The 22504-nt window shown below is 42.7% G+C and overlaps 1 protein-coding gene across 4 annotated transcripts in view; it reads left to right on the top strand.

The window, feature by feature from the left end:
* CCDC149 (coiled-coil domain containing 149) overlaps positions 1–22504 on the top strand; it is a 111860-nt gene that overhangs the window by 74359 nt on the left and 14997 nt on the right. For 3 of the 4 annotated variants that reach the window (XM_055245806.2, XM_063619754.1, XM_055245808.2), the window contains 8 exons: positions 2289–2405; positions 3162–3334; positions 4055–4127; positions 5530–5614; positions 8867–9011; positions 17956–18032; positions 19467–19499; positions 20567–20683. In XM_055245806.2, coding sequence (XP_055101781.1) covers positions 2289–2405; positions 3162–3334; positions 4055–4127; positions 5530–5614; positions 8867–9011; positions 17956–18032; positions 19467–19499; positions 20567–20683 — 820 coding nt within the window. The remainder of the gene's footprint in view (positions 1–2288; positions 2406–3161; positions 3335–4054; positions 4128–5529; positions 5615–8866; positions 9012–17955; positions 18033–19466; positions 19500–20566; positions 20684–22504) is intronic. The other variant, XM_055245807.2, reaches the window with a different exon arrangement.

Here is a 22504-nt window from a genome sequence, read left to right as displayed (position 1 = left end):
GATCATGAAAAAGACATTTGTTTACAATCCAAGGGCTGAAACAAGAAGGCAGAATGTGGCCTTGTTTGACCTCTGTGGGAATGTGTGTGTCGGGTGACTGTAATTTTTTGCCACTCTCTGCATGTCTGACAATGACCATGAAAGCACTGCAAATATTGATTTTGGGGTTAAAAATAAATTTCAGCAAGTAGGCAGATTCACAAATACAGAATCCATGGATAATGAGGATCACTTATAACCAGATTCCAGCAAGTGCAGCCATCTGCACATCTAAGCGTCCTGCATCTTCTGCCTGCCTTTGCACAGTCTGTTCCACCTGCCTGGGACACTGTCCACCCAGTCCCAATGGTGCTTTTGCTCTTGGTAGGGACACAGTAAATATTTGTTGAGTTCAACTGAGTAGTTTTCAAATAAGGACCCAAAGTAAGTGTCATTTGAAAATGCACTTTATTTTTCTTTAGTCATCATTTCTTTCAAAGTTCCTTGCTGTTATTTATTATTTCAATTTAGTTAATATTCTCCCTTGGCTTAAATTAACTTCCTATCTCTCACCTGCCCATAAATCCTTCAGAGACTCTGAAAATTAAGCCATTTTCTCGACTGGCAATGAATCCCTTAAGATTCATGCAGGAACAAGGAAGAGATTGTCCCCCACGGGCACTCCTGGCTGGGTCGGATCTGTGTGACAGTGAAAAACTGTCCCCAGGATCCCATTCATATATGAAACCCATCCACATCTGCCCTATGGGGAGGTGTGGAATCAGACTTAAAACCTCCATAAAAGAAACATTGGAAAGTGCTGCCATAACTTTTGAAAGTCACTCTTCAGTGGCAATCCTTGGAGTTGTGATGGGCAGGTAGGGGATGCTCTGAGACCATTGGTGTCTTCTTGGGCCTCTCACACAGTTTCTATTACAGCCCCACCTAGAAGGTTTGGAGCTGCAGGTGGGTCTTGGCTCTGGAGTCCAGGAAAGCTATGGGTTCTGCAGGGATCTTTTGGAAAATTATGTTTTGGAAGACTGCAATTTTATTCCTGAGGATATTAAAACATAAATAAAGGCATATTATAAAATTCATGCAGTGAATGAATATTTTAAAAGTTAGAAAGTGAAAGCTGGGCTCAGTGGCTTATGCCTGTAATCCCAGCACTTTGGGAGGCCGAGGTGAGTGGATCACAAGGTCAGGAGATTGAGACCATCCTGGCTAACATGGTGAAACCCTGTCTTTACTAAAAATACAAAAAATTAACCGGGCGTGGTGGTGGGCGCCTGTAGTCCCAGCTACTCGGGAGGCTGAGGCAGGAGGATGGCGTGAACCCAGGAGGCGGAGCTTGCAGTGAGCCAAGATCGCGCCACTGCACTCCAGCCTGGGCAATAGAGCGAGACTCCATCTCAAAAAAAAAAAAAAAAAGTTAGAAAGTAAAAAGCAGATAGCAGCAGTCTCACCATCACCGAAATACACACATTTTTAATATTTGGGTGCATTTGGTCATTTTCTCTCTCTCTCTCTTTCTCTTTCTCTGTGTGCGTGTGTATGTGTGTGTGTGTGTGAGAGAGAGAGAGAGGGAGAGAGTTCTTAGTATAATTTTAGTCATACTGCATAGAAACGTTGGTATTCTTTTTTCCCCCACTTAACATGGCATCATAGACACTTTATCTGGTGTTACCTAGTTCACATAAGCCTCATTTCAGACAGCTGCAAATTAGCCACTTGGTTGGTTGCACTGTAGTTTGCTAAACATTCCACTATTGTTAGACATTGTTTCTAGTTGTTGTTTTTAACTCTTTAAGTAACAGTGCAATCTATTTTTCATTTTTTCCTAGAGTTAGCAGTCTGGGATTATTCTCAGCCCAGATTTTCAAAAGTAGAGTTGCTGGATCATTGGGTAGGGACACTTTTAAGGCTCTTGATAATGTCACCTCATTGTTATGAGTGTGGGAGTGTGCCCATCTCAGCAGATCTTCCAGCATTGGGTTATCATTTTTGAATCTTTGCTAAATTTTAATGGGAGCCAGAGTTTGTTTCCTCCCAGTGGCAGTGCTCCACCAGACATCCAGCTTAGAGTGCCCAGGCCTTAAACAGTGTGTGCATGTATACACTAACTACAATCTATATTTTTAATTTTTTTAAAAATGGATGATACTGGCAAGTAATTTCTTTGTTTTGTGCTTTCTCCAGTATTTCTTGAAAGTATCTTATCTTCCAAAAGTTTCTTAGTGTCCTTTGGTTTTTATTTGGATCTGTTTATTCTCTGTCCCTTTTTCTTTTTCTACCAATGGAAAATGCAGCTCTTGAGGATGACGATTGCCAAACAAAGGCTTGGAGATGAAGAAATTGGCGTGCGACACTTTGCAGCCCATGAGCGTGAAGACTTGGTGCAGCAGCTAGAGCGAGCTAAGGAACAGGTTCTCACTAACATCTATTCAGAGTGGGGGATACATTTGCACAGCTGGACACAACACAGACAAGAGTGGACAGTGCCCCTCGTTCCTCAGAGTGTGGGGGTGCCTGGGATGCACGTTGAATGCTTTTACTTCCTCAGCACTGCACTAGAGTCCCAAGCTGACTCTTGGGTTTCTGGCCTCCAGCAGGCAGTTCTGCTCCCTGCTATTGGGTACCATTGTTCTGAACACAACAAGAAACTTTCCTCCTACCCAGGATAGACAGGGAGAGAACAACACGTGACTAACTGGCCTTACTTTGCAAGTTTCTGCTAAAATGCTGAGCAATGGCTCTTAGGCAAAATCTCAACAAATGCAGAGCCCTAGTTAGGTAACAACTAAGGGAGCCTAAAGTTCTTTTTCTTCCTCTTACTAACTGAAGAACAGAACAAGATTTCTGGTTCTAGAGTGGATTTGAAAAAGTATGGATTTGTAAGACACTGGCAGCTGCAGGGCATCCTGAAGTAGGCAAGGGTTCAGTTCTGGTTTTCCAAGCTGCTGCACCTCTCCTATCTTAAATATAATAAATGTCTGGCAGGAAGTCATCCCTCGCTTTTAGCTGTTATTGTATTTCAGTGTGTGGCACTTATGGCTTTAGGGCATGCGGGTGGTGTTAATAAACTCTCTAAAAATCAGTCAACCAAGTGGGAGGCTCCATCTCTGGCCATAAAGCCAGTGCCTGAGGAACATCTTGAGTAAGGGCTCTCCCTGTGGTTTTAGATTGAATCTCTGGAGCACGACCTGCAGGCTTCTGTGGACGAGCTTCAGGATGTTAAAGAAGAACGGTCTTCCTACCAGGACAAAGTGGAGAGGCTCAACCAGGAGCTGAACCATATCCTGAGCGGGCACGAGAACCGCATCATTGATGTGGATGCCCTGTGTATGGAGAACAGGCAAGTGGCCAGGCCCAGGCCTGTGCGTGGGAGGAAGGCTGGCTCTGTACAGGCCTGCAGGCTGGGAGCTATTTGCAGCCCTATTTATTTTGGAGAAAATTGCCTTACAAGTGAAAAGAAACTCACTCCCCCCAAATGATGACATCAATGCCATGTATTAGTTGTAAAAATGAAAAAGGAAAGCAGCCCACACCTACTCAGCTGCACACATCTCCCTTCTCTTTCCCTGCACCTTCCTTGGTAGGTCAAGAGGGACGAGGAACCCATGAGAGTTGCTTGTTATTGCCATCAAGGAGAAAGAAAAGAATAAGAAAATAAATTGAGAAATTCCCTTAGCTGTCTCTTTTCCCTGAGGCAAATTTCAGTGTGTGTGTGTCTAACTTAATGTTATGTCTGGTGTCGCCTCTTCCTGCCTCTCTTCCCGGTGGAATCATCTTAATGAGAATTATGTGAAAACTGTGTTGATATCCCTTAGGGAATCTCTGCGAGGGCTGTTTTAAAGTGGGGTGTCTGTGATTTGGGCATGTTTGACCTTGATTGCATTCATTTAAGGAAAGGTCACAAAGATGCACGTGTTTCTCCTCTCTGGTGAGCAGGCAAGTTGTTATGTGTAAAAGATAGCTCTTCTGGCAAGTGGTTTTTGTTTTTTCCCCTTATACTTCAGTGTGTGTTTTTTATTTAGCCCTTAAACACTTCCTAGTTTTATGTATTCTTTTCCAGGTACCTTCAAGAGAGATTAAAGCAACTCCATGAAGAGGTCAACCTCTTGAAATCAAACATTGCCAAATACAAGGTAGCAAAATCATGATGACAGTGATGGTGATTCACTATTGTGCATCTAAATGTCATTCTATTTTAATTCCCTTTTATGTGCCAAAGATATTTTAATACTTTCCTGCCCTCCCAGATAGAGTCTAATAAGAGCTTTAACTGGGGTAACCAGTACAAATTAAAATCCCAAACAACAAACAAAACGAAAGCAGCTTTTCGCAAGAGCTCCTTCTGTGGCTGTTATCTGAGCAAGGCATGCCCACCCAGGATGTGTTAGTGCCTGGTATAGCCTCTCCACTAGAATCTGGAATTGCATATTGCATAGCCTTGGTCCATTTGCAATTAGGTTTCTTACCCGTTTTCTCTATAACATGTTCACTCATCAGATGCTATTTCTGTCATAATCACCCATAAGAAAATGGTTTCCGAGTGATGAAGAAACAAAGATTGGGAAGGCACAGTCTAAACCATAATGTTCACGTCACACTGCAAGGACAGAATGTTTAAATTCTCCCCACTGTTATTTAGTCTAATTCCAGCACCATTAGTTTGATAATATCTATTTCTGCAGATGTTAGTTGTAAGTGTTATAATTAGAAAAATCTCCTGGGTTTCTCTGCTTGGAAAATAGATTGATTTCTCTTCCTGAGGGTGAAGTTTTACAGCCGTCTAGATGCTTGGAAGAACCTTATTTTCCTGGCTTTTGACATTAGCATTTGTTCTCACAAGTCTCCGTGCTGTTCTTCCTTTCCATTTTGTGGGAGCCACACATTATACCAGTCTATCTATACGCATTCAGCCAAAGAAGGATATAGCTTTTAAAGTTGTATAATTAATACATAATTTTTAAAAATGTGTGGATGCATTCATTTAACAACATTTATTCAGTTCTATGTGCCAAGCACTGGCTAGATGCTACATATCAATTTTAATGTAAGTCTGTTCTAGGAATGACATGTAGGTGGCACATATGTACTTCCTTAATCTGTATCCACTGCAGACATCACTAATTGATCGTGGCTCTCTTTCCTTCCAGAAATCACCAATGGTGCATGAAAATAAACCTAGTCACTATCTCATGTCTGTGTGTCAGAAGGAATTTTCATTACTAGTGACTTCACGTGTTAGGCTGCATTCTTGCTTCATATTTGATTTAATTTAACATGTATTAAGTGCTTTTTGTATACGGGGGACTGTAATTGGTATCATTCTGCCATGCACCACCTTTATTAAAAAAAAAAAAAAAAACTTACCAGGCCATAAAAATTATAACTCTTGGGCGTAGACTTGGAATTCTAAATATCAGGCTAGCACTTGGAGTTTGCAAGGGGTTCTTGTGGGCCGATGAGAAGAGGCATCTGCTAGGTACTTTTCCATTGTTGGCTTTTCTGACGGGTTTTTATTCTCTCCCAATCCTGTTTTAGAATGCTCTGGAGAGACGGAAAAACTCGAAGGGCCAGGGTAAATCCAGCAGCAGTGCTCTGACAGGAGTCCTGTCTGCAAAGCAAGGTAGGATATCATGCTCCAGGAGAGACCGCTCATGAGCGTAAAATACTAGAGCTGCAAGGCCACATCCCATCCAGGCTTCTGCTTTTGTGGTCTGAGAACTGAGGCGATCCATAGAACAGTGGCTCCCCGACTTCCACATGCATCAGAGTTGCCGGGAGGGCCTGTTAAAACACAGATTACTGGTTCCACCCCAGAGTTTCTGATTCAATAGGTCTGGAGTGCAACCTGAAAATTATGTATTTCTAAAAAGTTCCCAGGTGATGCTGACGCTGGTTCAGGGACCCCACTTTGGGAACCACTGCATTTGAGGTTTTTCTAATCACTAGACCCCATTTGGGCATATTCCCCTAGACTGTGTTCTCCTTTCCAGAGTGTTCTCCGTTTCCTAATCGCCAATTCAGCAACTCTAAGCGTGCGTTTTGACCTCCTTGAATTTCTCCTTTTCCTGGCCTCTACGATCAGAAAAGTCTCCGAGCTGCTGAAGTCATTTTCTCACATAACATGTGCCTTTTTTGAAGAAGCTTTTATTGATTGCAATTTTGTTCCTCCTTCTTGTCAATTCCAAAGAAAAATAATGATCTTCCAGGAACAGTCCAGGGGAATAAATAGCAGCATGCTGGCTTCTGACACTTAATATTCAGAATTCAGTGCTAAACATAAGTCTCGAGTTGAACATGCTCAGCTGGCCCACTTTTTGGTTGTTGATAGTGCAGACCAGCAACTATCATATGGCAGTCTTAATCAGCACTACAGTGGCTTAAAAAAAAGTGCTGAGTCTCCAGCCTACATAACAACCAAGGAAGGCTCTTTTCCAAGCAACTTCTTTTTTCCACTCAACCAGAAAAGAACACCCTAGAATTGTTTTTCAAAAGAAAACTACAATACTGTATAAAAATGTGAAGTAGCCCATCTACGTTTAGCTCTGGATACCATATATAGCAAACCATCTTTGAATGTTGATACCCAGTATTATCATTGATGTGGGGAATGCCAGCCACACTCAAACACTGTGGCAGAACCATAAATCTGGCACAGCCTTTCTAGAAAACCTATGATGAAAAGCATTCTATCAACAATCTGTTGGTATTGGTAAACGAAATCTGTGACTGTATGACAACCTGCCGTGAAAAGCCTTAAACTGGCCCCCTTTGAACCCACGAAAAACAATTACAGACATATGCAAACATTTTGCTACAAGACAGTTCTTCATACATTACTTGTAATAAAAAATATTGAAAACACAATAAATGTCCAGCAGTAGTTAAATAATTCTATGTCTTTTTTTTTGAGACAGTCTCACTCTGTTGCCCAGGCTGGAGTGCAGTGGTGTGATCGTGGTTCACTCACTGCAACCCCTGCCTCCCGGGTTCAACCGATTCTCCTGCCTCAGCTTCCTGAGTAGCTGGGACTACAGGCGTGTGCTACCATGCCCAGCTAATTTTTGTGTTGTTAGTAGAGACGGGATTCCACTATGTTGGCCAGGCTGATCTCGAACTCCTGACCTCAGGTGATCTGCCCGTCTTGGCTTCCCAGAGTGCTAGGATTATAGGCATGAGCCACCACACCTGGCCAAATAATTCTGTATCTATACACGGACTACAAAGCAGCCATCCAATTTTATGTTTTAAGGGATATTAATGATGAATAATATTGTTAAGTGAAAAAAGCAGGGTTTTTTTTTCATTTTTGAAAATAAAATAAAATTGTGAGATTTATACTGTTTCCTTTTTTTTTAATGTCCGGTAGGAATATCAGTGGTTATTGTCCTTTTGTTTAACTCTTAGTTTATCTCCGTTTGAAGAGGGCTTTTAAAAAACCCAAAGCAGACTTGAAGAACAGCCATTCGGAGTCAGAAAGGACACATACGCAGGAGCACCTGAGTGACCCTAGGGTAGAAAAAAACGGTGGGAGAAGCAGCAGAAGTTGCAGATGTAAAATGGGGCCATGCTGTGGGTGGGGCTGGTGGCTTCTGAGAGCAATTTAAGCCATTTCAAGCCCAGCCAAGCATAAATGGGGAAACATAGTTGTAACAGCATCACATGTGAAAAAGTCACAGATGTTTTAATAGATAGTATTGTCATATTATTCATTAATAGTGTTTTATTGCCAAAGAAGCTAAGGAAATCTTACATTCTATTTGCAGAAGTATGAAATTTGGGATAAAGGAGGTGATAGTCCTACTATGTGCTAAGCTAGTATACCACAGTGTAATATTCCTTTATATATTTGTAAGTGGCATGCAAACAAATTAGGAATTTTTTGAAAGTATACACTTTGGAAACTAAACAAAAACTCATTTTCTATCAGAGCCATCCATAGATGACTGGAGACTTGTTAAAGACTCATCCAGGGCAGGATATGCACAAGGGGTGGGTCTCTCTCATATGGGTCTCAATCCTTCAATTACATGGAAGGATGTTGTTTGGCTTTCATTTTGAACTTGGCCATGAATGGGATTTGGCAGTTTGTGGAGTAACAAACATCCAAGAACAGCTAGCTTTTGCATAATGTATTCTTTCCCAATATTTAGACATTTGCAGTCTGCTATATACCTTTTTGCCATATCTTTGTGCCACCTTGCTATTGTTTGCTTAATGTTTTTCTTTAAGTCGATTTTAAAGTGACTCATTTTACTTGACCTTATCCTAAGTAGTAGCACCTGTGAAATCACTGGTTTTGTTATGCCATATATAACCTTTTCCATAATACCTTCAAACAAATGCATAGCTACTAAAATACAAAACATATTTTGCACTTTAAATAATCTCCTAAATTATCTTACCACCTGCCAGGGGTATCACACAGTGGGAAACTGACATAAAGCAAGGCCCTTGGAGCTAGGAGTCATTGTCATTTGCGTGGCTGTGTGACCTTCAGCCAATGTTGTTAACCCATCTGTGCCTTGCTTTGTCCATGAAATGGAAAAAAATCAATATTTTGTAGAGTTTCTTTTCCCTCAATTTTAAGACTTTATATGTTAGTCATTATGAAAGTGTTTAAAATACTAGACAAATGCAAATATTATTATCTTCTTAAAAATTGCTGAGAAACGTCCTGGGAACTTCCTCCTTTCTGTTTAGTCCTCACACTAGATTTTACTTTATTGTGCTGACACTTGAGGTGGACTCTCAATACAACATAGTAGCATTTTGAAGCTGGGGACATATCATTATCCAGGAAGGATTGACATTGGTTTGCATCCAGCGTTTCAGAAGAATGACGACTGAGTTATACATTTTGTATCCTGTCTAGTTCAGGATCTGCTATCTGAGGATCATGGATGCAGCCTCCCAGCTACTCCGCAGTCCATTTCTGACCTGAAATCTCTGGCAACAGCCCTGTTGGAAACAATCCACGAGAAAAACATGGTCATTCAGCACCAGAGGCAAACCAACAAGTAGGTGGCCAAACTCTTGGGTTGGGGGGTGGGCGCAAGGCTACCAGAAGTGAATGTCAACCAGCTGGAACCACAGACCTGCAGGGAAGGTGAGACCCCTCAAATCAAGCAGGAACCTTTTTATATCAGCATCTTGGCTATCAGCTGGAGCCAAGCAAGGAAAGAGTACCAGCCATATTGAATGCTTACTCTGAGCTACACACTGAGTAGTACGTATTTAATGGATGAGTTCCATAAAATAGTTGCCTGGGTGACTTGACCCACCTCTCCTCCAGCTCTGCTTTTAGGGGAGAAACTGCCTCAGTGCCATTTGAAACTCCCAGCATGACTTTGAGGGTCTTTTCATGGCAGAAACCACCCAAGCATCAATTTCCACAGGCTGCTGGGCCTAGAAAAGAATCTCATATCACTCTTCCAGATCAGCAAAAAAGATGGGGAAAAGAAAGGGTAATTAAAATGGAATGTCTTATTTGGTTTTTATAGCATATTGACTATGTTATGTAAAATCAAGCAGGTTAAAGTTGCCATTAGAGATGACAGAGGCAATATCAAGAGTGTTCAGAGAATGGTGAATAAACAATAAATTAAAGTAGCAAATACTACACATGGGGTTGGCTTTGTGGGCATGCAACCTGTGCTCAGAAGGACCCCACATTAGGTCTGTTCTTCCACTGTCACCATCTTGGAATTCTTAGTCATTGTTTTAACAAGAGGGTCCCACATTTTTATTTTGCACTGGACCCTGCAAATTATGTAGCTGGTCCTGCTTGCAAGACAGACATACACCTGGAACCAAAATGCAAGTGTGAGAGAACTGAGCGGGGCCTGGAAAGCTAGGCTTCAAGTGACAAAGGGAGGGACCAGAGAATCCGGGGCCTGACGAACACAGGGGCATGGGAGAAAGGCAAGTGGAAAATGATTGAAAGTATTATAAAAACAAAATAGAAAAAGAGAAGCTGGAGTGAAGGGAAGATTTCACCAGAGATGAAGATGTATGTGGAAGAATGTGGAGACCAGCAAAGGGAAGCAGGACAATCTCGAAGGGATGACAAGGGTAATTTATTGACAGGAGAAGGTTTAAATGTTCTTGAAAAATGAAATCTTAGCCAAGGAATGAAAAGCCAGATGCTGAAATGCAGATGCTTCTCAGGGGAGAAAGAAGGAATGGGCATCCCCTGCAGCACGAAATGTCCTCTGTGAGCTGGCTTTGTCCTTCCCTCTCTACAGAACACCTCATCTTTCAAGCCTTCCCGGGTCTTCTGAACCCTGGTGCATTCTCAGCAGGTGACCTTAGTTCCTCATTCACTGAGAAAACGGGGCTTCTCACCATAAGCCCCTCAACTTGCGGCTGCCCTGAAACCAGTGTCTGCCCATGTTCTGCTCACTCCTGTCTCCAGGAAGTACACCAGTCGCCATCTTTCCTCTTCTGGGCCTTTTCTGGGCCTCTGCTCCCCTGGGACCTCCTCTCTCACCCTCTTCAACCTCCTCCCTTCCTCTGGCTTTTGCCTCTTTGCCCTGAACCCCCAAAGCCTTTCCTCAACCCTGCTGCCTTCCCAAAAATACCACCAGCCTGGAATGTTTGTGAAGAAGGCCTCCTCTCCTTCCTCAACAGTCGCCCTGTCTGAATGTATTCTGGGAGGTCACTTATGTTGGAATTGCTTGGGTGCAGTGGCTGGGGGGTGGAGGCACTTGTTTATAAATGCAGAATTGGGGATTTGTGAGAGGGAAGGTTAGGATTCTGGATTTTAGTAAGTCCCGGGTGAGTCCATGCACAGGAAAGAAAGATAACCTTGGCTTTAATGCCTCCCAAGACCTCTTCCTATATTTCCCACAGCATTCTTTCTTTGCAGGTCACCAGTATCCCCAAACTCCACCTTTGAGTCTCTTTCTTCTTTAATTTCTTCATATCGAGATTTTCATCTTGAAATCCAAGTAAGATGGATTTCAAGGGGGAAACTCCAGCCTTCTCCACTGTCTCATTTCCTTTTCCCACCTCTCCCCTGACCCCCACCCCGGACCCACTCCATCTTTTTCCTCTGTCTTCTGTGCTTTTTCCCCCACCTGGGGGACCTCATTTCCTGTCTCTGTCTTTGCCTCTCATTCTCTGCAGACTCTTCTCAGATCTCTTGTCCCCACCACCCCATCAAGAGCAAGACAAAGACCCACATTTCTAACTTCTGGTTGATGGTTTCTCCAGATATCCTTTCAGCTCCTCAAATTCCATCAGTCAACATCCATCCTAGTATGTTTCAAAAATGGTTATGCCCTTTGACCATCACTTCTTCCTTGGGGAGACCCTCCCACAGCTCCATCCTCAGATCCCAGCCCTACCTCCCCCTACCTAACCAACCTGCCAGCTACAGTTCTGAGCATGCCACTAGCCTTCCCTGCAAAGCAGGCTGAGTCCCCATTGCCTGCCAAAGGCAGCATCCACAGGCTGTTGGCCTGACATGCCTCTGCAGAGGATTCCAGCCTCCTCTGACAGATTGATTCCCTAATGTGTTCCTAACCATACTCACTGCAAACACACCCATTCCCCAGGTTCACAGCAGTCTCTGCCTCCATTGAGAAAGACCGACATTTTCATTTGACCATGTTTATTTTTGTTTCCATGAACTTTTTCATGTTTATTTTTTAATAATTTTTGAGCCATCCTCTAGGTTTTTTGTTTGTTTGTTTTGACAGGGTCTTGCTGTGTCTCCCAGGCTGGAGTGCAGTGGCACAGTCTTGGCTCACTACAACCTCCACCTCTTGGGTTCAAGTGATTCTTGTGCCTCAGCCTCCCTCGTAGCTGGGACCACAGGTGCACGCCACCACACCTGACTAATTTTTTGTATTTTTTTAGTAGAGATAGGGTTTCACCATGTTGCCCAGGCTGGTCTCAAACTCTTGACCTGAAGTCATCCACAGGCTGGTCTCAAACTCTTGACCTGAAGTTGTCCACCCGCCTCGGCCTCCCAGAGTGCTGAGATTACAGGCATGAGCCACCATGCCTGGCCTCTGTGGTTTTAATTTAATATTAATTTAAGGTTAAACAACAGTGTATTTCCAAACTACTCCCAGCTACCTTAATCCCCTTCCTGGAAGAAACGTCCATTCCTCATTTCTTATGTATCCTTCCAAAGGATGCATAGGCAGTATAAGCAAATGCACAATACATTTATGTATATACACATACTCATATATTTACATAGATATACTGTCTTTTTTTTTTTTTTTTACAAATGGTAACTGGTATTCACTTTTTAAAAAGATTTCTTTTTTCATTATTCTGCATCTTGATTTTTTTCCCCTGTAATAATGGATCTTGGAGATTGCTTCATATCAGTACATAAGTTGCCTAATGTGCCATCTTTAATACTTAGAGGGTCCTCTGTTTCATACTTTTAATAAATGTTTTATTTGGGAGCATGTAAAGAAACTAATTATACTACAAATGGAATGAGGGCTGAGAATAGAATGTGACTTTGGTCTATGTGTGTTCTCCCCCTTGATTTAGCCTTGGGTAACTGAAATAATAAAATAGCTTTTGGAGTACACTGGAAACTACCCTGGTCTCTGTGTGCATGCCCCAATTGCAATCTTAGAAAAAAATAATAATTAATTAATTTAAAAAAGAAAAGAAATGGCTTTATTTTGCTGGAGCGTTATACATAACAGTAAAGGTGTTCCTTCCTGGCAGCGTATGCTCCCCTGCTGGTTTCCACTGCCTGACAGTTACCACCCTTGAGAGGCTCCAACAGGAGCCATCTCGAAGAATTGATGAAGAAACCTAGGACTTTACATCTTGAGCAACGTTCAATTAATAGGCAATTTGCTTGAGCTACTTCTTGCCAGCAAGTTGGCAGTTGCCTGGTGATCGAGAAAGAACGGATGTGAGGTTCATTTATCTTTCAAACCGGGTGGCAAAGCATTCGTGAATGAGGTGGTTGTTCAAGGGCCGTTTCACTGTGCACCACATTTCGTTATCCAGACCTTCCCCCCAGGCCCATGCCTTACCATGGTGGGGAGGTGGTGGTGAATATATGAGGACATATTGGCCTTTTGCTATCCTTCCTGCTATGCCTGAAACTGTTTCCTCTTCTCTTTCCCTGGCCAATGGTAAATGAGCTTGGAAGTTCAGCATCTTGGGGAGCAGCAGCAAGGGGGTGTATGGATCAGAGCAGAGATGTGAAAGGAGGCCACCTGGGGTAGAAGGAAGCAGGGGCGTCTTCAGGCGTGTAGAGACACAGTTACCTGCTTCCCCTTTAGAGCCAGGCTTTCCTTAAAGACCTTCACTCAGGTATTCCTGCTGTCTGTGTTGTCCAGAGAGCAAGCACAGTAGTGCAGTTCCTGCGTGAGTTCTGTCTTCACAGACTCCTCATCCCACCTTCGATGATGTCATTACTATCTAAAACCACTACAGGGAAGCCATCTGGAGACCGGGCATCCTGAGAGATTTTCCTAGACTACTAGGTAGATATATGCTGAAATCTCCCCCAAAACAACCCATGACTAACTAAAAACTCTAAAACTTTAAAATCTCCCTCATCCTGCAAAACAAAAACAAAAACAAAAATCCCCAAACCTCTCTCAAGTTTGAGTTTGCCTCGAGCTACTGCTGTTTATCTCCTTCTCTTCCCTGCTAAGCTACTTGAAGAGTCGGCTATATTCACTTCTCCCAGAGTCTGCTTCTGTCTCAGCCCAGTCCCTTGGACTCTGAATTTCATCCCCTCTACTGTCCTGAAACATCCTTCCTTCAAGGGTCAGGCACATCTTCTAAGTTGCCTCTTCTCAACTCTCATCCTGTGTGACCACTTTCTAGAATAAGACAATATTGACCACCCCTTCTCATCTGCACCCCTCTCAACTTGGCTTCCAAGGTGGCACATTGTCCTGGCTCTCCTCTGCCTCCTCCACTGTTCCTTCTGACTTCACACCCTCTGGTAGTGAGCTGCTGGCTCCGCTCCCCTAGCCTGCACTCTCAGATCTTTGCCTTTCTTCCTGCATCCAGTATGTCTGCACAGATCTCCCATAGGCATCTCAAGCTCATCTACCTCCTCGTTATTGCCCCATTCCTGTAGTACCCCTGCATCCCGACTGGCTTGGTTTGGAACATATCAGCCCCACCTGGACGACACCCTTCTAACTGATCTTTCTGCTTCCACTCACACTCCTTCCCTTCCATTCTCAACTAGGCATGAAGAATGCTTTGCCTAAACTTCCTCATCCTGCTTCCTTGCTTAAAACCCTTCACTGGGCTGGGCACGGTGGCTCACACCTGTAATCCTAGCACTTTGGGATGCCGAGGTGGGCAGATTGCCTGAGCTCAGGAGTTAGAAACCAGCCTGGGCAACATGGTGAAACCCTGTCTCTACTAAAATATAAAAAAAAAAAATTAGCCGGGCGTGGCAGCATACACCTGTAGTCCCAGCTACTCTGGAGGCTGAGGCAGGAGAATTGCTTGAACCCAGGAGGCAGAGGTTGCAGTGAGCCGAGATCATGCCACTGCACTCCAGCCTGGGCAACAGAGTAAGACTCCATCTCTTAAAAACAAAACAAAACAACAACAAAAAACCTCTTCACTCTCTCCCCATTGCCAATATAGAAAAGTCTGAATGTTCTCAATATGGCAGGTAGGTCATTCATGGTCTGGGTTCCTACTGGTCTTTCTAGATTCGTCTTCCACTTAGCTCTTCATTTCTGCTCTACAGTTTTAATAAGCATGTGTCTATTTTCTTTTTCTTTTTCTTTTCTTTTTTTTTTTTTTTTTGAGATGGAGTCTTGCTCTGTCACCCAGGCTGGAGTGCAGTGGCGCGATCTCAGCTCACTACAAGCTCCGCCTCTTGGGTTCACGCCATTCTTCTGCCTCAGCCTCCCAAGTAGCTGGGACTACAGGCGCCCACCACCACGCCTGGCTAATTTTTTGTATTTTTAGTAGAGACGGGGTTTCACCACGTTAGCCAGGATGGTCTCGATCTCCTGACCTCGTGATCCGCCTGCCTCCGCTTCCCAAAGTGCTGGGATTACAGGCGTGAGCCACCACGCCCAGCCTGTATTTTCAAGCCTATGTTTTTGCCTGGCCTCTCGGCTCGCCAGCTGTGTAAGCCTGGGTGAGTTAAGTGACCTTTCTGAGTCTCAGTTTTCTCACCTGCAAAATAAGGCTAACAAGAGCTGACACATCAGTTGCAGGACACCAAGGGAGCGTCTGTGCATACCTAGTAGAGAGCAAGTGATTAATAAATACCAGCTGTTATTAAAGCCTTCCACCGCACCGTCCATGTATGTTTTTGTGTGTATGCATCTGTCTGTCTCCCACCAGACGTTTAGTCTCTCAAATGCAGTGACAGGGTCTTCTTCTCCTCATTATCCCCTGCAGCGTGTAGCATAGTGCTTTACAGAGCTGGATCTCAGGAACTGTTTGTTGAATTGGTCAAACTGAATTTAATGGACTCGGCTCCTGCTCTTCTCTCCACCTATCCATGCTGCTGGCTACTAAGACATAAATAGCCCCTCTTCTGTCCCTGGGCTGCGTCACACCAGGTTCAGTGGGCTCCCTGCCACATTCTTTCAGTGTGAAGCTAACAGAGATCCTCTTTGCCATTTGAAGCATTGTGGCTTGTATTTTGCAAGGCAACTCTGGGCACATCCATGTTTCAACATGAACAGTTTTTAAGGAGCACTTCATGCAGACATGAGAAAGAATGTGACAAGGTTGGTTTTAAAGTGCCATTATGGGGTATTGGTTAAGAGCATGTGCTTCAGAAGCAAGTCCAGGCTTACATTCCGATACAGCCTCACCACCAGCTGAGTCTTGCCTATGGTTTTGGTCAAGTTAACTAACTTCTGTTCCTCAGCTTCATAATGGGAAGAGGGGAGTATGGTGGATGAGATTGCTGGCGGCTGGGGAAAGACAGAACTTTGAGATAAACTGTGCATGCTTGGGCAAGTTGCTTAACCTCTCTTAGTGTCCACGTGTAAAAGGAGGATAACAATACCATGTATACCACAGGGTTTTTGCCAGGTTAGATGAGATAACACAAATGAGGTGAGTGTTCAGCATGGCCTCTGATGTGTATTAAGGACTCAGGAAAGATTAGTTGACTGTTAACAGTAATGCAGCTGCTATTGTTGGTGGTGGTACTATTGTTATTATTTCTACTGTCATAACTTCTACTGAGTCCATTTAACTACCTCCAGCCCTGCATCACATGCTGATAAGTGTCAAGTCAGAGAAGAAAGCACTGACAAACTTAGGCAGGGGCCCTGAAAGTAGATTGCTGGGGACACCAGGAAATTCACTTCGTTCCATTTCTGAGAGAAATGGCTGTGTTATCCTGAAACATCAGAAAAAATATAACCCAATATCTTTTCAGCACACCTTCGAATGCTGCTCAGACGGCATCCCTCCACCTCCACAGAAGAGTTAAGCCTTATCTTTTGTTTCCAAGAAGCAGCCGCCTACAGATGATCTGATCTCGTTAAGAAACAGGCATCAACTTGAACACTGTTGTGATTGCATCTCAAACTCATCAGCTGGTGAAAAGAGAGCTTGGATCAGAAGGTCTGAGCAAAATATGGAAAGCAAGATTACAAAGGATAGTGTCTATTGAAGGGTCAGGGACATGAAAGCAAAAGAGACCCAACAAATGGAATGAAAATGGAAAGTAATTGATAAAGACTATGCATAATTTTAAGACTTAGGGAAAAGAAGAAAAGAAAAGCTCTAAGTACCTAGATGGAAGAAAACCACATAGAATAATTCCAGAGTTTTCTGTGAACTCAAAGGGAATATTAATTAAGATGGTACAAGTCAATTCAGGTAAAACAAGGATAAATCCACAGCCATATATATGTGCAGATATATACATATTCATGCCTCTGTGTGTATGTGGGTGTGTGTAGCTATCTCTGGAATATAAAGAGAAATAGGAGAATAATTCTAGTGTTCTGATTTATCTTGCTGAAAGGAATTGAAACTTTGCTGTTAAGGTGATTTCCACATTATTTTAGCACAGCAGTGCCAAGAAAATCCCCCAAATAAAATAAAGACTGGTTTTTCAATTTCCAGTCCAATGGAAAGTGATTCAAGTTTTAGAGGACTATTAAATCATTTCCCAACTATATTTAATTTTTTATAGAGTGATGTGAGAGTATGTATGCCCACATGTCTATCCATGCATGTAGTGAAAGTTTGGCTTCCAAGTAAACAGTATGGTCTTTTCAAATACACACATTCTAGAACTTACATATCTTAGTGACTCAGAATGGTCACCTTGGAAAACAATGTAATTATTCTAATGATTCTGCAATTACTGAAAACTCTTTTGAAATATCTCTTTTCATTCTTCCTATAGCTAATTATGAGTCATGAAAAAAGAAAGGCATTTATTTAATCAGATATATTTATCAAATACTTCCCATGTATCAGGCATTGTGCTAAATATCAAGAATGTGGACATCAGTAAGACATGGGTCTAAGAAGGCTGATGGTGTTATGTATTGACTCAAAACAACATTACCAAGCATGTCTATCCATCTTATTTTTTAGACCTGGTTGTTTCCAAAAATCAGATCCACCCTCCAAGAATCAAGGTGTGATATTATTAAGGGTATTCAAAATTTATTGTCATCTTTGCAATGAGCATTTCTCAAATAGAAATTCCATCAAATGATTTGGGCAGCGGTGGAGTCATCATTTAGCTTCCCAGGAAAACTACCTTTTGGGAGAGGACTCACTTTTGTGGCATTTTAGTATTGTTTTTAATCATTCACTGTACTTTCTGTTTGTATATGCACTTTCAATAGAGCACATATTATTTACACACACATACATACAAATGCTCCGTTTTTAGCATGTATCATAAATCTCAACACTTTTCTACTAGGGCACCAGTGGGATTCCCAGGGCTGGGGGCTGACAGGATGCTCAGTAATCGATTGTCATTTTCTCCCCTTTTTTCAGAATCCTAGGGAATCGGGTGGCTGAGCTGGAAAAAAAATTAAGAACTCTGGAAGTTTCTGGTTTGTGGAGTCTTCCAGGTAAACAGAACTTCATGAAAACTATTTTCCTTTGTTTTTTTTTTTTTTGTTTTTTTTTTTTTGTTTTTTTTTTTTTTAAGAAATGAAGCTCCCACATAATTTGCAAGAGTCTTCTACCTTTTTAAAGTCCTTTTATTCTACCTTATTTAAAGTAGATCATTGCTGAAAAAATCTACAAGTGTTCTAAATTTAGAAACTACATGGCAGGGTGGGGGTAGAATCAGAAAAATGCAATAAATATTCAGGGTCTCATCTGTGGACCTATGAAGTTTAGCAAACCTGAATTCTGAAATTGTCACTGTGTCTGTATTTTTTTTAACTTTTGTGAATGTAGTGAATTGTTTCTTTTCTTTTAATCTGTAGATATCCTATAAAGATCCATTCAATTTGTTCAATTTCATTATCAGCCCTAAAAGTTAATATGAGAACTTAATAAAGATTTGTGCAATTTAATCACCAGTCCTAAAATTGAATCTAAGAACATACAAAGATTTGTCCAATTTAATCACCAGTACTAAAAATAAATATAAAAACCAACAATTGTTCTAACCCAAAATGTACTCCACCACCTCCTTCTCTTTCCTTCCCCCATCCCGTTTATACTTAGCCTGAAAATCTGAATTTCCTGTGATTTTTTTTTCCAGTTGTACACTGTGTTTGGAAGCTCTGATATTCTACTTTAATTAGCTGTATTTATCCCACTTGTCTTGGTAAAATACTCCTTTTGTGAGACCCCAGTCAGCCATTCCCCATTGACTTTTTACTCTTCAGAAACTTGTATTTGCCATTTCCACCATCTCCCCTTTCCCTGGAAACCATGTTGTACCTATAGTTTTATTTACTGCACAAACCAGTCTCCTTCATCCTTGAATCATATGGATGCTTCCCTGGAATGAACGATAAGTAAAAGTCAGCACAGGGAGGCAGGTGGACAACAATACATTTTCCGAAATGTAAACCTGAATCACTGCCTTAGGTTGCCTGGATGTGTGTTTCATAAATTGGAATTTTTAGCAGTGATTCCTTGAACTTATTGTCAAAAGACCTGACAGAACTAATAACTGCCAAGTACAGTCCTGCGGATTTGAATGATACCATTTCTGCACAAGAATCTTTTGATGCTGTTAAAACCTCATCTTCTAGGAAGGCCTTTCTTTTATTGCATTGAATTTCAACACAGTTCGGCAAATTGATCATGTATTCATACAGTGAGATTGCCATTTCTGTGCATGTACGGGGGTTTTTATTTTTTTTTCTCAAAATGACTTGGTGAAATTTCTCACTGTTTCATTTCTACAATTTATATTAAAAGATGGAAGTTACTTGAGTGAACAAATGCCGAGAATTTTCTATGGTTTTGTTTGGTCTAGGTACAACTTCAAATGGCTATTATGCAATAACAATTATTTCCTTTTTTCTTTTTGCTGCCTGAAGGCCTGAGCTACAATGTTTCAGTAGGATTTGGGAGTATGTTCTATCTAAAATATCTGTTTTTGTGGCTAATATCAGCAGTGTGTTATGTCGTCCCTGCATGTAAATAAGTAGAAATGCATTATCTACCTTTCCTTGAACTTTTCTGATTAGAATAGTCAATTGAAATAGAAAATTCAATTAGTACAAAACAAATATTAAAGGATGAAATTAGCTTTGGGGACCTGGCTGAATGAATTTTATGCTGTGGCTGTTTGTTCTTATCTCTGGGCTCCACATAGATACAAAGTGGGAGGACAGGAAAGAGTGGCAGCTCCCCAGATCTGATACAGTTTATGTCATGGCAATAGCATTGGCCTCCTGCAGTGGTGAAGGATGTTATGATGAAGAATCGTGTTATGATGTTTTCAAACCATGGCGAAAGTAAAGGGAAAAAGAGCCTCTTCTAGTATAAATCAGATCAGTCTGTTCTGTCTGCTCATTGTTTTTTGTGTCTCCATTTAACTACTGAATGGTGGAAAAAGACACAATACATTGTTTCTCTCCTCCTCCTCCTCCTCCTCTTCCTCTTCATTCTTTCCCAAAGTAGGAGTCAAATCATAGCCAACTCTCCAGTTGCAGAGTTCCAATGACATCAAAGAATTGCCAACTCTCTCATTTACCAACACCTGGGAAGAATCAGTGTCTCTTCCAGTAATCAGCCCATTGATGTGTTGGTACCCTTTTGAGCAATGACTTTGTGAATTCAGTTCTGTACCAGGCATTCTAGACATGCTTATCACCCCCTCCAAGAATCTGCGGTCCACTTAGGGAAGCAAGATGAATATACATCAAGCAGTGAGAGGAAGGAAAAAAATGGCCTATAATTCAATACTAAATTAGTGATAAGGATTTTGTGTGTGTGTGTGTGTGTGTGCAAGGGTTAGGGCTAGGGTGGTGCAATAGTGTAAAGAAGTATGGAGCATGTCAGCCGTCATAGCAGGCTTCCCTTCAATGGTAGTGTCTGTGGGCAGCCAGCCCTGAGCCGATTAAGTGTGTGGGACTAAATGTAACCCAACTCCACTGATGATATAAGACATCCATTTTCCCCTTTTTTGCAACAGGGGGCAAGGACACCATACTGTTTAGCGACCCCACTCTTCCTAGTGGACAGAGGTCGAGATCCCCACTGCTGAAGTTTGTCGAGCAGCCCACTGAGAACAAAGCAGATCCCAAGGATGGTAAGCACGCCTCGATTTCTCCATCTTTACCTGGACTGTGCCTGCCACAGAGGAGTGGCTCAATGGACATTGGTCTCTTCCACTTCCCCTTTGTGCTGCTGCTTTGGCATCATTGGGACATTCCTCAGATTTCCTCTTGTTGCTTATGTAGGTTCATCTCGTTGGGAGGTTTTAACTGCAGCATGCAGGCCCCTGCTCTCTAGGCATGGTGGCAGAGAGGTTAAGAGTGAGGACCCTTCGCCAGGTGCAGTGGCTCACACCTGTAATCCTAGCACTTTGGGAGGTGGATGTGGGTGTTTCACCTGAGCTTAGGAGTTCACGACTAGCCTGGCCAACATGGTGAAACCCCGTCTCTACTAAAAATACAAAAATTAGCCGGGTGTGGTGGGGCGTGCCTGTAGTCCCAGCTACTCAGGAGGCTGAGGCAGGAGAATCACTTGAACCGGGAGGCAGAGGTTGCAGTGAGCCAAGATTGTGCCATCACACTCCAGCCTGGGGAATAGAGCAAGACTCTGTCTCAAAAAATAAAAAAGAAGAGTGAGGACCCTGGAGTTGGACAACCTGGGTTCATGGCCAGGTCCACATCACATTGGCTATGAGAACTTGGGCTGGAGACTTCAGCCTCAGTTTCCTTTCCTTTAAAACAGTGACATGATCATGTCTACCTCAGGGAAATCTTGGCACATTGCCTGGTATATGGGAAGTCTGCGAAGCAGTAGAATAGAGAGAAAAGCTCCTCCTTTACCAGATAGACAGTTCTGGAGGCAGGGTGTTCTGGAAGGGATCAAAGACCCATATAGAGTCCCAGATAAGCCAACAGGTTTGAGAACCTGATCTCTTCCCATGTGGGAGTCTTGTCTCCCCAACAAACTTCATATCTTTTGAAGTTTTGCTTGCCTTGTTCTGCCACCCCTAGTGTGGCATCCAGCTTCTGAGAATGCACCAAATGCTCCCCCTACCCCTTGGTATTCATGCCCCCGTGTAACCGTCTTCCATGTTGTATCAGGATCAGTCTGTTTGATTAGTAGAATACAGAAGTGAGGGTATGTGACTTCTACAGCAAGGTCATAAAAGACATGAGACTTGTCCCTTGTGCTCTCTCTCGGGTTGTTTACTCTGGAGGAAGCTGACAGCCATATCATGAGGACACTCAAGCAGCTATCCACACTGTTCATGTGGTGTGGAGCTGAGGCTTCCAGCCATCAGCCACTTGAGTGAGCCATCCTGGAAGGAGATTCTCCAGCCCTAGTCAAGCTTTCAGATGCCAACAGCCCTGGTCAGCATTTCATGGGCGCCTCATGAGAGACCATTAGCCAGAACCACCCAGCTCAACTGTTTTCAGACTTCTGAGTCTTAAGCTGCTAGGTTTGATGTAATTCATTACACAGCAATAGATAAACAATATACATCCATATTTCCATCTTCTCTTGCTCAGACTCATGCCTTTAATCATTACCTCCATAAAAATACTCTCAAAGTATTTTTCCCCCACAAGGTTCCATCTGCAGAGTTACACTCCACATTTCCCAGAGCCCCAACTTCCCTTGCCCTGAATACTCTGTGGACTTCTCAAGCATGACATCACCAACTCTTCCTGCTTTCTTCCTTCTTTTTTTGTCACCCTCTCAGCTTCTCAGGCTCAAAACCTTGGAGCCATCAACCACTGTCAACCTTCCATCTCCATCTACATGTGGTCTTTCACTCAACTCTTTCTGCAGAGTTTTCACACCTTGAGACCTATCACCTCTGGCATGGTTCAGGCCCTCATTTTTTTGTCGGGAGGGCTCCTCTCCTGGTTTTCCATCCTCCTTGACTCTCCTT

This window comes from Symphalangus syndactylus, chromosome 16 (genome assembly GCF_028878055.3).
Source record: "Symphalangus syndactylus isolate Jambi chromosome 16, NHGRI_mSymSyn1-v2.1_pri, whole genome shotgun sequence".
Classification (NCBI taxonomy): Eukaryota; Metazoa; Chordata; class Mammalia; order Primates; family Hylobatidae; genus Symphalangus; species Symphalangus syndactylus.
Note: the sequence above shows the minus strand (reverse complement) of the source record. Positions and strands in the feature narration are given on the sequence as shown.